This window comes from Oncorhynchus kisutch, linkage group LG20 (assembly GCF_002021735.2).
Source record: "Oncorhynchus kisutch isolate 150728-3 linkage group LG20, Okis_V2, whole genome shotgun sequence".
Lineage (NCBI taxonomy): Eukaryota > Metazoa > Chordata > Actinopteri > Salmoniformes > Salmonidae > Oncorhynchus > Oncorhynchus kisutch.
The window spans coordinates 5405067-5422097 of NC_034193.2; the positions used below are offsets into that span (position 1 = coordinate 5405067).

The 17031-nt window shown below is 44.9% G+C and overlaps 1 protein-coding gene across 1 annotated transcript; it reads right to left on the bottom strand.

Annotated features, from left to right (window-relative positions):
- Window positions 1-1437: 1437 nt before the first annotated feature.
- LOC109881110 (cofilin-2) lies at window positions 1438-12458 on the bottom strand. The gene is made up of 6 exons (XM_031798999.1): window positions 12401-12458; window positions 12073-12160; window positions 5267-5425; window positions 4630-4769; window positions 4073-4149; window positions 1438-2205 (listed from the first exon to the last, which is right to left on the bottom strand). Exons 2-6 carry the CDS (start codon window positions 12073-12075, stop codon window positions 2090-2092), a joined length of 495 nt encoding a protein of 164 aa, XP_031654859.1. The 5' UTR covers window positions 12076-12160; window positions 12401-12458; the 3' UTR covers window positions 1438-2089.
- Between the last annotated feature and the right edge of the window lie 4573 nt (window positions 12459-17031).

Below are 17031 nucleotides of genomic sequence, written 5' to 3' on the forward strand. Positions count from 1 at the left end.
CAGGAAATTCACTGTGATATCAGATGGAATACTGCAGACAGACAGACAGAGACAGACAGACAGACCATCCAGGGGAGTATACAGGAAATTCACTGTGATATCAAATGGAATACTGCAGACAGACAGACAGACAGACAGACAGACCATCCAGGGGAGTATACAGACAGACAGACCATCCAGGGGAGTATACAGACAGACAGACCATCCAGGGGAGTATACAGACAGACAGACCATCCAGGGGAGTATACAGACAGACAGACCATCCAGGGGAGTATACAGACAGACAGACCATCCAGGGGAGTATACAGACAGACAGACCATCCAGGGGAGTATACAGACAGACAGACCATCCAGGGGAGTATACAGACAGACAGACCATCCAGGGGAGTATACAGACAGACAGACAGACAGACAGAGACAGACAGACAGACCATCCAGGGGAGTATACAGACAGACAGACCATCCAGGGGAGTATACAGACAGACAGACAGACAGACAGAGACAGACAGACAGACCATCCAGGGGAGTATACAGACAGACAGACAGACAGACAGAGACAGACAGACAGACCATCCAGGGAGTATACAGACAGACAGACCATCCAGGGGAGTATACAGACAGACAGACAGACAGACAGAGACAGACAGACAGACCATCCAGGGAGTATACAGACAGACAGACAGACCAGACAGAGACAGACAGACAGACCATCCAGGGGAGTATACAGACAGACAGACCATCCAGGGGAGTATACAGACAGACAGACAGACAGACAGAGACAGACAGACAGACCATCCAGGGGAGTATACAGACAGACAGACCATCCAGGGGAGTATACAGACAGACAGACAGACAGACAGAGACAGACAGACAGACAGACCATCCAGGGGAGTATACAGACAGACAGACCATCCAGGGGAGTATACAGACAGACAGACAGACAGACAGAGACAGACAGACAGACCATCCAGGGGAGTATACAGACAGACAGACCATCCAGGGGAGTATACAGACAGACAGACAGACAGACAGAGACAGACAGACAGACCATCCAGGGGAGTATACAGACAGACAGACCATCCAGGGGAGTATACAGACAGACAGACCATCCAGGGGAGTATTACAGACAGACAGACCATCCAGGGGAGTATACAGAGACAGACAGACCATCCAGGGGAGTATACAGACAGACAGACCATCCCAGGGGAGTATACAGACAGACAGACCATCCAGGGGAGTATACAGACAGACAGACCATCCAGGGGAGTATACAGACAGACAGACCATCAGGGGAGTATACAGACAGACAGACCATCCAGGGGAGTATACAGACAGACAGACCATCCAGGGGAGTATACAGAGACAGACAGACCATCCAGGGGAGTATACAGACAGACAGACCATCCAGGGGAGTATACAGACAGACAGACCATCCAGGGGAGTATACAGGAAATTCACTTTCTCTTTATTATGAAGCGGTGGAGTTTCTGTCATCAACATTCTGCAGAGGTATCTTCCTTTTTTTTAACAATACATTTTGTGAAATTTTCAACAAAACATCAGCAAACACGGAAGGTATATGAATAATATGATTGAAATCACATCAGATGATTGGTCTGGAACAGAGTCAATAGACACAGGATACCAACAAACACAAAAATCCCATTCAAGGATGATACTAAGATCCCAAGCTACAAGAAAATGTGTATAAATCATGAAGCAGTTGTCTGGAAAATGTATTTATCAACTACATGAGTAGCTATTTTATTATCTGTCATTGAACAAGGGAGTTTTTTTTAATGAAGACCAAATCAATTACAATACTCTGTTGATGGACAGTTCAATTGGACACACAGGAAGTGGGCTGCTTTTGCATTGGTGTTTTGACCAGACCTGTGTTCAAACACTATTCGAACTCAAATACTTGATTGAACTTGTTGCAACGGAAGTAATAGAAAAGTCCCAAACGTAAAAATAAAATAAAAACCTGGCAGGCTTAAGCAAACGCTGAAAGTATCTGAAGGATTTTCAAATAGTATTTGAACCCAGGTCTGGTTTTGATTCCATGTTGTACGGCGGCGTCAGGACCTCAGACCTCTTTCCCCTCCAGTTTTTTAACGACTCCTCTCCCTCCCAGTTTATCGATGAAGACGGAGCTGTCTTTGGCGTCTGACATGTCGTTCACCTGCCACTCAAACTTCAGACCTGTGAAACACACGAGAACACAGCCAAGTCAGTCAATTTCTCTTTATTAAGGAATCCCACTCCTCACATATTTTAGTTTTGGTTTTATTGGAGATTAAAAATTGAGTAGTGCTGAAATAGCAGTTGGTTTCGTAAACCCATGCTGCAGCGGTGTCTCTGTTCTGGAGGACCTGGCTTAGACTACCTCAGGCCACGTCATTTCTGTGTCATTCATCAGGCTACTATCCGCTAGAATCCGCACTGGAAACAATAACAAAGCAGAACACCCCGCCTCGGTTTTGGTAAAAAGATGACGGATGGGCCTGGAGAAATGTAACCACTCAAATTCTGACCATACGTGATATCAAAATTATAGTTTTATTCATGTTTTGAAGCTACACATGGTTTGTTTACATTTACGTTGTTGACAAACATTGGAGTAAATCAACTGTATTTTTGGGGTTCTGATGGGATACAACCAGTGGCATGTCCAGGGGGTGGCCCAGGGTGGGGTCCCCCTGAAACCTGATTGGCCACTCCAGTCCTCCCCACCCCCACCCACAGAAATTCTGAGATCTGATAGGTTGTCTCTAAATATATTGATAATTTTGACCAAGACACGTACCGACAGCAAGACTTATCAACCTCACCGTAGAGTGCCCCTCTGTCTTAATTAATATGTGTGGCCTATGAATCTGTCGTTATTCTTTTTGGCCAGAGAGCATCAGATACACGGCAGCAGATACTAAGACAGAGGGGCGCCATTTGCCTCGTTCGGATGCTTTCAATAGATTCAGCCTTTATTATAAAAACACGGATAGACACGAATGCGACGTTATTATAATTTCTTTTGTAATTGTTTTGGGGGTGGAAGCTGCCAGATCTCCCCTTGGCATCCATGAATACACACCACTTTATAGGCTGAGTGTCACTATAGATGGTGTTTGTAATACATGTCCTTTTCCAATGAAATGACGGGTGCACAGAGCACTGTTGGGATGCCGGACTGTTGGGATGCCGGACTGTTGGGATGCCGGACTGTTGGGATGCCGGTCTTGTGCAGGTAACCTACTTTTGAAGTGATGTGTTTTTCACAATCAGATGAAAACATCATGACTGTTTGTGTTGACCCATTATGGTCTTTACTATAAAGTCAATGTATTTTTACATTGGAGAAGAAAAAAAACAGAGACCCACAAATATCACAGTATAATTCGACCTCTGAATGGCACTTTCAAGTGAATTTACCGATTGCATACACTAACAAGACTTTTGGAATTGATTTAAACAGGGAAATGGACCAAACCTAATCTGATGCGTTTTCAAATCCACCTTGCAACGATTAAGGTTCAAAATGTTCTGGACCCCCTGAACTGGGTCTGTAGGCCACCTTGGCCATCCCATTCAAAATGTTCTGGACCCCCTGAACTGGGTCTGTACGCCACCTTGGCCATCCCATTCAAAATGTTCTGGACCCCCTGAACTGGGTCTGTACGCCACCTTGGCCATCCCATTCAAAATGTTCTGGACCCCCTGAACTGGGTCTGTACGCCACCTTGGCCATCCCATTCAAAATGTTCTGGACCCGCTACTTTGAACGACAGTTGAACTAAGGTCATGACGTATTTAGACATTTATATTTTTCAAGAATCAATGTGTATAATGATTAATCTATAAATCCAAAAATGGATGTAGCAAACTGCCAATTCTAGCATGCAATAGGCGGCGTTTGAAAATGAGAGTATCTTATTGGACAAGTCCCTGCAATCTCTCCCTGTTTCAGTCCATTTTATTCCATTTATTACCTAATGAACATATCCCCCCCTGATGCAGGAAAGGTGATTGGATGAAAGTGTTGAAACAGAACTGAGCCAACCCAAATTCTTACCTTGGAACTTTGCTTTAATGTATTGCTTAGAGCTGGCGTATTTCATCTTCTTTTTGATCGTTGAGTGTTCTGGAGCCCTGCGATTCAAACAGAAGAATACTACGTTTAGAATGTACTCCCAAACATTCTGCCTTGAGTCAATGTTCTGGAGCCCTGCGATTCAAACAGAAGAATACTACGTTTAGAATGTACTCCCAAACATTCTGCCTTGAGTCAATGTCCAAAACCTCTCTCTCACTCCCTCCACTCAAAATGGCTGACATGGTAGTGTTATGTATGGTATACAGTGCATGTCCTTGTATTTCTATTTCCACCTATCACCTTCCTTGGGGCTGTCCTTGCTCTCCCAGGAGCAGTTGTACAGGGTTATGGTTCAACCTACCACATGATGAAGACCTGGTCCTCTTTGGGGCTGTCCTTGCTCTCCCAGGAACCGTCGTACGGGGTTAGTTATTCTAACTCTATGGTCCAACCTACCACATGATGAAGACCAGGTCCTCTTTGTGGCTGTCCTTGCTCTCCCAGGAACAGTCATACAGGGTTATGGTCCAACCTACCACATGATGAAGACCAGGTCCTCTTTGGGGCTGTCCTTGCTCTCCCAGGAACAGTCGTACAGGGCATAACGGCAGTCCTCCGTTGGCATCATGTTGACGATCTTCCTGAATACGTCCTCCTCCCCGTTCAGGTCCTTGACCTTAATTGATTGGTAATGATAGTGGTTTTTTTTCTCTAGATGCTCACGTTACAACCCCCAATAAACGTAAGAAAGCTTGGACATTCTCTGTATTTTAATGCATTAATATGACACTACATGATTCTATGGCAACCACGTTAGCTCCCAATTACATTATAAAACGTTCAGAGTTTTTAAACAATGCTATGTGTAGGTGAATGTCTAGAATAAGAACAAGATAGCAAATGAGAGATTTAGTACACAACTCCTTAAATTATTTCTTGGACCTTATTCTACATAAAATTTTAAAAAATGAGTAAGCAGCAAGGAGAGAGGATTTGAGGGAAGGAATTGAGGAAATATAAATTTAAGAAAAGCTTAGAATGCCTAACTATGCGGTCCTCTGGATCTGAGTTGGTAGAGCACGGTCCTTGCAACGACCTGGGCAGTGGGTTCGGTTCCCGGGACCACCCATACGTAAAAACAAAATGTCTGCTAAATGACATGGCTCCTCTGACCTTCAGGCACTTGTCCTCGTCCACAACGATACATTTCCCGTCGTCGCTGATCTTGAAGAGCACCAGCTTCAGCTGCTCCTGCTTGTCAGCCCCCTGGAGGCGAACTCTGATCTTGTCAAATGTGAGAACGACATCATCGTGGACCGCTATTCCAGAGGCCTGGTCACAAAGGAGAGAAGGAGAAGACAACAGTGGTCACAAAGGAGAGAAGGAGAAGACAACAGTGGTCACAAAGGAGAGAAGGAGAAGACAACAGTGGTCACAAAGGAGAGAAGGAGAAGACAACAGTGGTCACAAAGGAGAGAAGGAGAAGACAACAGTGGTCACAAAGGAGAGAAGGAGAAGACAACAGTGGTCACAAAGGAGAGAAGGAGAAGACAACAGTGGTCACAAAGGAGAGAAGGAGAAGACAACAGTGGTCACAAAGGAGAGAAGGAGAAGACAACAGTGGTCACAAAGGAGAGAAGGAGAAGACAACAGTGGTCACAAAGGAGAGAAGGAGAAGACAACAGTGGTCACAAAGGAGAGAAGGAGAAGACAACAGTGGTCACAAAGGAGAGAAGGAGAAGACAACAGTGGTCACAAAGGAGAGAAGGAGAAGACAACAGTGGTCACAAAGGAGAGAAGGAGAAGACAACAGTGGTCACAAAGGAGAGAAGGAGAAGACAACAGTGGTCACAAAGGAGAGAAGGAGAAGACAACAGTGGTCACAAAGGAGAGAAGGAGAAGACAACAGTGGTCACAAAGGAGAGAAGGAGAAGACAACAGTGGTCACAAAGGAGAGAAGGAGAAGACAACAGTGGTCACAAAGGAGAGAAGGAGAAGACAACAGTGGTCACAAAGGAGAGAAGGAGAAGACAACAGTGGTCACAAAGGAGAGAAGGAGAAGACAACAGTGGTCACAAAGGAGAGAAGGAGAAGACAACAGTGGTCACAAAGGAGAGAAGGAGAAGACAACAGTGGTCACAAAGGAGAGAAGGAGAAGACAACAGTGGTCACAAAGGAGAGAAGGAGAAGACAACAGTGGTCACAAAGGAGAGAAGGAGAAGACAACAGTGGTCACAAAGGAGAGAAGGAGAAGACAACAGTGGTCACAAAGGAGAGAAGGAGAAGACAACAGTGGTCACAAAGGAAAGAAGGAGAAGACAACGGTCACAAAGGAAAGAAGGAGAAGACAACGGTCACAAAGGAGAGAAGGAGAAGACAACGGTCACAAAGGAGAGAGGAAGAAGACAACGGTCACAAAGGAGAGAAGAAGAAGACAACGGTCACAAAGGAGAGAAGAAGAAGACAACGGTCACAAAGGAGAGAAGAAGAATACAACGGTCACAAAGGAGAGAAGAAGAAGACAACGGTCACAGAGGAGAGAGGAAGAATACAACGGTCACAAAGGAGAGAAGAAGAAGACAACGGTCACAAAGGAGAGAGGAAGAATACAACGGTCACAAAGGAGAGAAGAAGACAACGGTCACAAAGGAGAGAGGAAGAATACAACGGTCACAAAGGAGAGAAGAAGAATACAACGGTCACAAACGAGAGAGGAAGAATACAACGGTCACAAACGAGAGAAGGGTAAGAGGAATGTGGATCTCCCGTTAGTCTACCGATCTCTCAGCACACTGTTGATGTCTGACTGCCAACAAATGTCACTCGATTCTACATGAAAAAAATGGGATTGCGCTGCTTCGCAAGTACTCTCACCCGACTAACGCTATTGGTGTGTTGTAGCCTTAGGAAAACGGTGGAGGCTTCAGTCTGTCACATTCCAGACAGACTGGAACAAGTCAGCACTAGATTCTAAATGTGAACGTTGTCCTGAAGTTGGATTTGACAATGAGTATAATAGAATACATGGGGTGTAGAGAGAGAGAGAGAAATACATGGGGTATAGAGAGAGAGAGAGAAATACATGGGGTATAGAGAGAGAGAGAGAGAGAGAGAGAAATACATGGGGTATAGAGAGAGAGAGAGAAATACATGGGGTATAGAGAGAGAGAGAGAAATACATGGGGTATAGAGAGAGAGAGAGAGAGAGAGATACATGGGGTATAGAGAGAGAGAGATACATGGGGTATAGAGAGAGAGAGATACATGGGGTATAGAGAGAGAGAGATACATGGGGTATAGAGAGAGAGAGATACATGGGGTATAGAGAGAGAGAGATACATGGGGTATAGAGAGAGAGAGATACATGGGGTATAGAGAGAGATACATGGGGTATAGAGAGATACATGGGGTATAGAGAGATACATGGGGTATAGAGAGATACATGGGGTATAGAGAGATACATGGGGTATAGAGAGATACATGGGGTATAGAGAGATACATGGGGTATAGAGAGAGAGAGATACATGGGGTATAGAGAGAGAGAGATACATGGGGTATAGAGAGATACATGGGGTATAGAGAGATACATGGGGTATAGAGAGATACATGGGGTATAGAGAGAGACATGGGGTATAGAGAGATACATGGGGTATAGAGAGAGAGAGATACATGGGGTATAGAGAGAGAGAGATACATGGGGTATAGAGAGAGAGAGATACATGGGGTATAGAGAGATACATGGGGTATAGAGAGATACATGGGGTATAGAGAGAGAGAGATACATGGGGTATAGAGAGATACATGGGGTATAGAGAGATACATGGGGTATAGAGAGATACATGGGGTATAGAGAGATACATGGGGTATAGAGAGATACATGGGGTATAGAGATATACATGGGGTATAGAGAGATACATGGGGTATAGAGAGATACATGGGGTATAGAGAGATAGAGATACATGGGGTATAGAGAGATACATGGGGTATAGAGAGAGAGAGATACATGGGGTATAGAGAGAGAGAGATACATGGGGTATAGAGAGAGAGATACATGGGGTATAGAGAGAGAGATACATGGGGTATAGAGAGATACATGGGGTATAGAGAGATACATGGGGTATAGAGAGATACATGGGGTATAGAGAGAGAGAGATACATGGGGTATAGAGAGATACATGGGGTATAGAGAGAGAGAGATACATGGGGTATAGAGAGATACATGGGGTATAGAGAGATACATGGGGTATAGAGAGAGAGAGATACATGGGGTATAGAGATACATGGGGTATAGAGAGATACATGGGGTATAGAGAGATACATGGGGGTATAGAGAGATACATGGGGTATAGAGAGATACATGGGGTATAGAGAGATACATGGGGTATAGAGAGATACATGGGGTATAGAGATATACATGGGGTATAGAGAGATACATGGGGTATAGAGAGATACATGGGGTATAGAGAGATAGAGATACATGGGGTATAGAGAGATACATGGGGTATAGAGAGAGAGAGATACATGGGGTATAGAGAGAGAGAGATACATGGGGTATAGAGAGAGAGATACATGGGGTATAGAGAGAGAGATACATGGGGTATAGAGAGATACATGGGGTATAGAGAGATACATGGGGTATAGAGAGAGAGAGATACATGGGGTATAGAGAGATACATGGGGTATAGAGAGAGAGAGATACATGGGGTATAGAGAGATACATGGGGTATAGAGAGAGAGAGATACATGGGGTATAGAGAGAGAGAGATACATGGGGTATAGAGAGAGAGAGATACATGGGGTATAGAGAGAGAGAGATACATGGGGTTAGAGAGATAGAGATACATGGGGTATAGAGAGATACATGGGGTATAGAGAGATACATGGGGTATAGAGAGAGAGAGATACATGGGGTATAGAGAGAGAGAGATACATGGGGTATAGAGAGAGAGAGATACATGGGGTATAGAGAGAGAGAGATACATGGGGTATAGAGAGATACATGGGGTATAGAGAGAGAGAGATACATGGGGTATAGAGAGAGAGAGATACATGGGGTATAGAGAGAGAGAGATACATGGGGTATAGAGAGATAGAGATACATGGGGTATAGAGAGATACATGGGGTATAGAGAGATACATGGGGTATAGAGAGAGAGAGATACATGGGGTATAGAGAGAGAGAGATACATGGGGTATAGAGAGATACATGGGGTATAGAGAGATACATGGGGTATAGAGAGAGAGAGATACATGGGGTATAGAGAGAGAGAGATACATGCGGGTATAGAGAGAGAGAGATACATGGGGTATAGAGAGAGAGAGATACATGGGGTATAGAGAGAGATACATGGGGTATAGAGAGAGAGAGATACATGGGGTATAGAGAGAGATACATGGGGTATAGAGAGAGAGAGATACATGGGGTATAGAGAGAGAGAGATACATGGGGTATAGAGAGAGATACATGGGGTATAGAGAGAGAGATACATGGGGTAAGAGAGATACATGGGGTATAGAGAGAGAGAGATACATGGGGTATAGAGAGATACATGGGGTATAGAGAGATACATGGGGTATAGAGAGAGAGATACATGGGGTATAGAGAGAGAGAGATACATGGGGTATAAGAGAGATACATGGGGTATAGAGAGATACATGGGGTATAGAGAGATACATGGGGTATAGAGAGATACATGGGGTATAGAGAGATACATGGGGTATAGAGAGATACATGGGGTATAGAGAGATACATGGGGTATAGAGAGATACATGGGGTATAGAGAGATACATGGGGTATAGAGAGATACATGGGGTATAGAAGATACATGGGGTATAGAGAGATACATGGGGTATAGAGAGATACATGGGGTATAGAGAGATACATGGGGTATAGAGAGATACATGGGGTATAGAGAGATACATGGGGTATAGAGAGATACATGGGGTATAGAGAGATACATGGGTATAGAGAGATACATGGGGTATAGAGAGATACATGGGGTATAGAGAGAGAGAGATACATGGGGTATAGAGAGAGAGAGAGATACATGGGGTATAGAGAGAGAGAGAGATACATGGGGTATAGAGAGAGAGAGAGATACATGGGGTATAGAGAGAGAGAGAGATACATGGGGTATAGAGAGAGAGAGAGATACATGGGGTATAGAGAGAGAGAGAGATACATGGGGTATAGAGAGAGAGAGAGATACATGGGGTATAGAGAGAGAGAGAGATACATGGGGTATAGAGAGAGAGAGAGATACATGGGGTATAGAGAGAGAGAGAGATACATGGGGTATAGAGAGAGAGAGAGATACATGGGGTATAGAGAGAGAGAGAGATACATGGGGTATAGAGAGAGAGAGAGATACATGGGGTATAGAGAGAGAGAGAGATACATGGGGTATAGAGAGAGAGAGAGATACATGGGGTATAGAGAGAGAGAGAGATACATGGGGTAATAGAGAGAGAGAGAGATACATGGGGTATAGAGAGAGAGAGATACATGGGGTATAGAGAGAGAGAGATACATGGGGTAATAGAGAGAGAGAGATACATGGGGTATAGAGAGAGAGAGATACATGGGGTATAGAGAGAGAGAGATACATGGGGTATAGAGAGAGAGAGATACATGGGGTATAGAGAGAGAGAGATACATGGGGTATAGAGAGAGAGAGATACATGGGGTATAGAGAGAGAGAGATACATGGGGTATAGAGAGAGAGAGATACATGGGGTATAGAGAGAGAGAGATACATGGGGTATAGAGAGAGAGAGATACATGGGGTATAGAGAGAGAGAGATACATGGGGTATAGAGAGAGAGATACATGGGGTGTAGAGAGAGAGAGAAATACATGGGGTGTAGAGAGAGAGAGAAATACATGGGGTACAGACAGATGAAATAGACATTCTGATATTTCAGTATACATGGGGTACAGACAGAGGAAATAGACATTCTGATATTTCAGTATACATGGGGTACAGACAGAGGAAATAGACATTCTGATATTTCAGTATACATGGGGTACAGACAGAGGAAATAGACATTCTGATATTTCAGTATACATGGGGTACAGACAGAGGAAATAGACCTCATTTTAATATTTCAGTGTTTCATATTGTATCTCTCTATAGGAATTAGTTCCCTTGTGAACGTTCTATGCCTCTGTCAGCCACATTCCTGGAGACGGTGGGGAACAAGTCAGCACTAGTAGTATAGCCGCCCTGGCCAATCCTAAACACTCAGGAGGGAGCTGGTTATATAACCCTATGGCACCCTATTCCCTATATAGTGCACTACTTTAGACCAGAACCCTATGGCACTCTATTCCCTATATAGTGCACTACTTTAGACCAGAACCCTATGGCACCCTATTCCCTATATAGTGCACTACTTTAGACCAGAATCCTATGGCACCCTATTCCCTATATAGTGCACTACTTTAGACCAGAACCCTATGGCACTCTATTCCCTATATAGTGCACTACTTTAGACCAGAACCCTATGGCACCCTATTCCCTATATAGTGCACTACTTTAGACCAGAACCCTACGGGGCAATTCGAATGCAACCTAAAACAGTTCTCTTCCTTACTTGCAGAAGAATCCAAAGATATTGTAAAACAAAACTCTTGACATTTGGATGAAGGTTAAGTGAGTTTTCATGGTAAACAACAGAGAAGTTTTTCTTTAATGAAAATCAGACCACTAACTTTGGAGGTTGTGAATGTGCCAAATGAGCCAAAGATTCAGAATAGATTCCCACTGGGGCTACAAGTTATGTCCTTACAATTATCCGTGTAGTATCGAGGGGAATACTCGACTGGAGAGAGAGGTATACTGTCCATTTTGAAGTTATTTTAAAACATTTCTCTCAGTTTCACACATAGCACATGTCCTAATCTCTAACCCCTATAAAATATATTCCAACACTGAGAATTTGATTGGCTTAGAAAGAAAGAAACTTCCAGCACTCACCATTTTGACTGCTGTTGTGTGAAGAAAGTAGACAGGAAAGGATAGCTGATGGGTGTGTGCAGTGCTATCTGGTCTGGAGCAGCGCTGTCTGGTCCGGAAAAAGAAGAAGCAGGTAGAACAAGTGGGAGGTTTGGTTACAGTCAGCTAGCTAGGACCCGTTCACCTCTAATGTCTGATGTAGCCTGGGGCTATACCATTGTTTAAACAAGTATATTACATGTTACGAAAACGTTTTAAAAGTCATTGTTGTTGTTCATTTTAAACTTAGCTACTATATTTATAAACACTGTAAGCTATCACTTTACACAAATAAAGTCATTTAAATTACCTTAATAGGTAATAATTACACAGGTGAGTGGGAGCCAATGTTGGCTGGTGGGCGGAGTTGGGGAATAACACGCCTTTTATAGAGAACCAATATTTAGACATATATAGACATATTTAACGTGACTAAAGGTTGAAAGAAGAGCAGAGAAGTAAAGGGGTTGGACCTTTTAATGGTTATCTCACCCTCTCCATTGCGGGAATATAAACTGTCTGATAACTATAAAAACAAACTCTGTGACACTATAGGACCATAATCAGTCACAAGAAGAATCTTAAACATACATATCACATACCAGAGGAGGGGTGACATCTTTAAAAGGTACCTTCATTTTCTGTTTCTGAGAAACTGGGTTTGACTATGTCCCCAATGGGACCCTACACCCTGCTCTATGGGCACTGGTCAACAGTACGTCCCAAATGGGACCCTACACCCTGCTCTATGAGCACTGGTCAACAGTACATCCTCTATGGGCACTGGTCAACAGTACATCCTCTATGGGCACTGGTCAACAGTACGTCCCCAATGGGACCCTACACCCTGCTCTATGGGCACTGGTCAACAGTACATCCTCTATGGGCACTGGTCAACAGTACATCCTCTATGGGCACTGGTCAACAGTACATCCCCAATGGGACCCTACACCCTGCTCTATGGGCACTGGTCAACAGTACGTCCCCAATGGGACCCTACACCCTGCTCTATGGGCACTGGTCAACAGTACATCCCCAATGGGACCCTACACCCTGCTCTATGGGCACTGGTCAACAGTACGTCCCCAATGGGACCCTACACCCTGCTCTATGGGCACTGGTCAACAGTACGTCCCCAATGGGACCTTACACCCTGCTCTATGGGCACTGGTCAACAGTACGGCCCCAATGGGACCCTACACCCTGCTCTATGGGCACTGGTCAACAGTACGTCCCCAATGGGACCCTACACCCTGCTCTATGGGCACTGGTCAACAGTACGTCCCCAATGGGACCCTACACCCTGCTCTATGGGCACTGGTCAACAGTACGTCCCCAATGGGACCCTACACCCTGCTCTATGGGCACTGGTCAACAGTACATCCCCAATGGTACCCTACACCCTGCTCTATGGGCACTGGTAGTGCACTATGGAGAATAGGACTGCCTATGCTGAAGATTACATGTGGTAAGGGTGTAGTTAGTTTGCTGACGAGGACATGTGGTAAGGGTGTAGTTAGTTTGCTGATGAGGACATGTGGTAAGGGTGTAGTTGGTTGCTAACGAGGACATGTGGTAAGGGTGTAGTTAGTTTGCTGACGAGGACATGTGGTAAGGGTGTAGTTAGTTTGCTGACGAGGACATGTGGTAAGGGTGTAGTTGGTTGCTGACGAGGACATGTGGTAAGGGTGTAGTTAGTTTGCTGACGAGGACATGTGGTAAGGGTGTAGTTAGTTTGCTGACGAGGACATGTGGTAAGGGTGTAGTTAGTTTGCTGACGAGGACATGTGGTAAGGGTGTAGTTAGTTTGCTGACGAGGACATGTGGTAAGGGTGTAGTTAGTTTGCTGACGAGGACATGTGGTAAGGGTGTAGTTAGTTTGCTGACGAGGACATGTGGTAAGGGTGTAGTTAGTTTGCTGACGAGGACATGTGGTAAGGGTGTAGTTAGTTTGCTGACGAGGACAGGTTAGAACCCGTTCTGTTAGGAGGAGGAATGTGAGCACCTGGAAAGAGGTGTGGCGTTGACAGTCTTACCTGGTGAGAGAGAGGCCTTCCACCTTCAATGACAGAGAGAGGGGGAGGGGAGGGGAGGGCGGGCGGGTGGAGGGGAAAGAGAATGTGAGTCAGAGAGACAGAGGTGTGGTCTGACAAGATAGAGGGGGAGAGAAAGAGAGAGATAAAGAGTAGAAAGAGAGAGGGAGGGATAGATAGAGGGAGGGATAGAGGGAGGGAGAAAGAGGTAGGTAGAAGGGGAGGGAGGGAGAGAGAGAGGTCTAACAAATCATAGTGCTGCTTGGCCAGCTAATAACCTAACCACCAATCAAGTAACATTATGGACAGACGTTCAAATCCTGTTGTTATGGTAACCTTCCTCTGTTCCGATAACTGGAAGAGAGACAGACAGACAGACAGACAGACAGACAGACAGACAGACAGACAGACAGACAGACAGACAGACAGACAGACAGACAGACAGACAGACAGACAGACAGACAGACAGACAGACAGACAGAAAGACAGACACACAGACAGACAGACAGACAGACAGACAGACAGACAGACAGACAGACAGACAGACAGACAGACAGACAGACAGACAAAGAGACACAGACAGACAGATACAGACAGACAGACAGACAGACAGACAGACAGACAGACAGACAGACAGACAGACAGACAGACAGACAGACAGACAGACAGACAGACAGACAGACAGACAGACAGAGCTCCTGTATTAGTCTCTTGCCCGAGTTCCAAAGGAACAAACATATAGAAACACTAGGGGGTCGTCTCTCATTTCAGTCCTCCAGTCGTCCACTCGTCTCCCATCTCAGTCCTCCAGTCCTTCCACTCGTCTCCCATTTCAGTCCTCCAGTCGTCCACTCGTCTCCCATCTCAGTCCTCCAGTCGTCCACTCGTCTCCCATCTCAGTCCTCCAGTACTAGAGTTGTCTCATCTCAGTCCTCCAGTACTAGAGTTGTCTCATCTCAGTCCTCCAGTACTAGAGTTGTCTCATCTCAGTCCTCCAGTACTAGAGTTGTCTCATCTCAGTCCTCCAGTACTAGAGTTGTCTCATCTGAGTCCTACAGTACTAGAGTTGTCTCATATCTTCCTCCAGTACTAGAGTTGTCTCATCTCAGTCCTCCAGTACTAGAGTTGTCTCATCTCAGTCCTCCAGTACTAGAGTTGTCTCATCTCTTCCTCCAGTTCTAGAGTTGTCTCATCTCAGTCCTCCAGTACTAGAGATGTCTCATCTCAGTCCTCCAGTACTAGAGATGTCTCATCTCTTCCTCCAGTACTAGAGTTGCCAGTGATTCTAACTCTGATGACAGTGCACACTACACTGAGTGTACAAAACATTAGGAACACCCATTCTTAACCATGACACAGACTGAATAGGTGAATCCAGGTGAAAGCTATGCTCCTGTATTGACTTCATTAAGTGTAGATGAAGGGGGGGGGGGTCCTTAAAGGTCTACTGACTTACCCTTGGGTCAATCTAAGGTTTTTCTCTAGGAATTTGCCTGTGCTTAGCTTTATTCAGTTTCTTTTTATCATAAAATACTCCCTTGTCCTTGCCGATGACAAGCATACCCATAACATGATGCAGCCACCACCATGCTTGAAAATATGAAGAGTTGTACTCAGTGCTGTGTTGTGTTGGATTTGCCATTAAACTCTGTAACTATTTTTGAGTCACCATTGATCTCATGGTGAAACACCTGAACGGAATCCTTCCTCTCCGGCAACTGAATTCGGAAGGACGCCTGTATCTTTGTAGTGACTGGGTGTACTGATACACCATCCGTAGCCTGAGTAATTCTCTGTTAATTACCAGTCAGCCGTTCATCAACCACCACTCACCAAACTGTAGTGACTGGGTGTACTGATACACCATCCGTAGCCTGAGTAATGCTCTGCTCTCCACTCACCAAACTGTAGTGACTGGGTGTACTGATACACCATCCGTAGCCTGAGTAATGCTCTGCTCTCCACTCACCAAACTGTAGTGACTGGGTGTACTGATACACCATCTGTAGCCTGAGTAATGCTCTGCTCTCCACTCACCAAACTGTAGTGACTGGGTGTACTGATACACCATCCGTAGCCTGAGTAATGCTCTGCTCTCCACTCACCAAACTGTAGTGACTGGGTGTACTGATACACCATCTGTAGCCTGAGTAATGCTCTGCTCTCCACTCACCAAACTGTAGTGACTGGGTGTACTGATACACCATCCGTAGCCTGGGTAATGCTCTGCTCTCCACTCAACAAACTGTAGTGACTGGGTGTACTGATACACCATCCGTAGCCTGGGTAATGCTCTGCTCTCCACTCAACAAACTGTAGTGACTGGGTGTACTGATACACCATCCGTAGCCTGGGTAATGCTCTGCTCTCCACTCAACAAACTGTAGTGACTGGGTGTACTGATACACCATCCGTAGCCTGGGTAATGCTCTGCTCTCCACTCAACAAACTGTAGTGACTGGGTGTACTGATACACCATCCGTAGCCTGGGTAATGCTCTGCTCTCCACTCAACAAACTGTAGTGACTGGGTGTACTGATACACCATCCGTAGCCTGGGTAATGCTCTGCTCTCCACTCAACAAACTGTAGTGACTGGGTGTACTGATACACCATCCGTAGCCTGGGTAATGCTCTGCTCTCCACTCACCAAACTGTCAAAACTAAAGACAAACAAGAGTAAAACGTATCAGTAGACTTTCCCATGGATTATATCAATGTCCCTTTTAAATAATGAACATTTCAGAAAGGACATTTCCAAGACTGTACTCAACCTAATGTATATATGCAAGCACTTCGCTATACCTGTCAGGACATCTGCTTAATATGTGTATTTAAATACAATTTAGTTTGATTTGATATATTTTCATTTTTGTACCTTTTTTTTCAACCAGGAATGCAATCTTTAT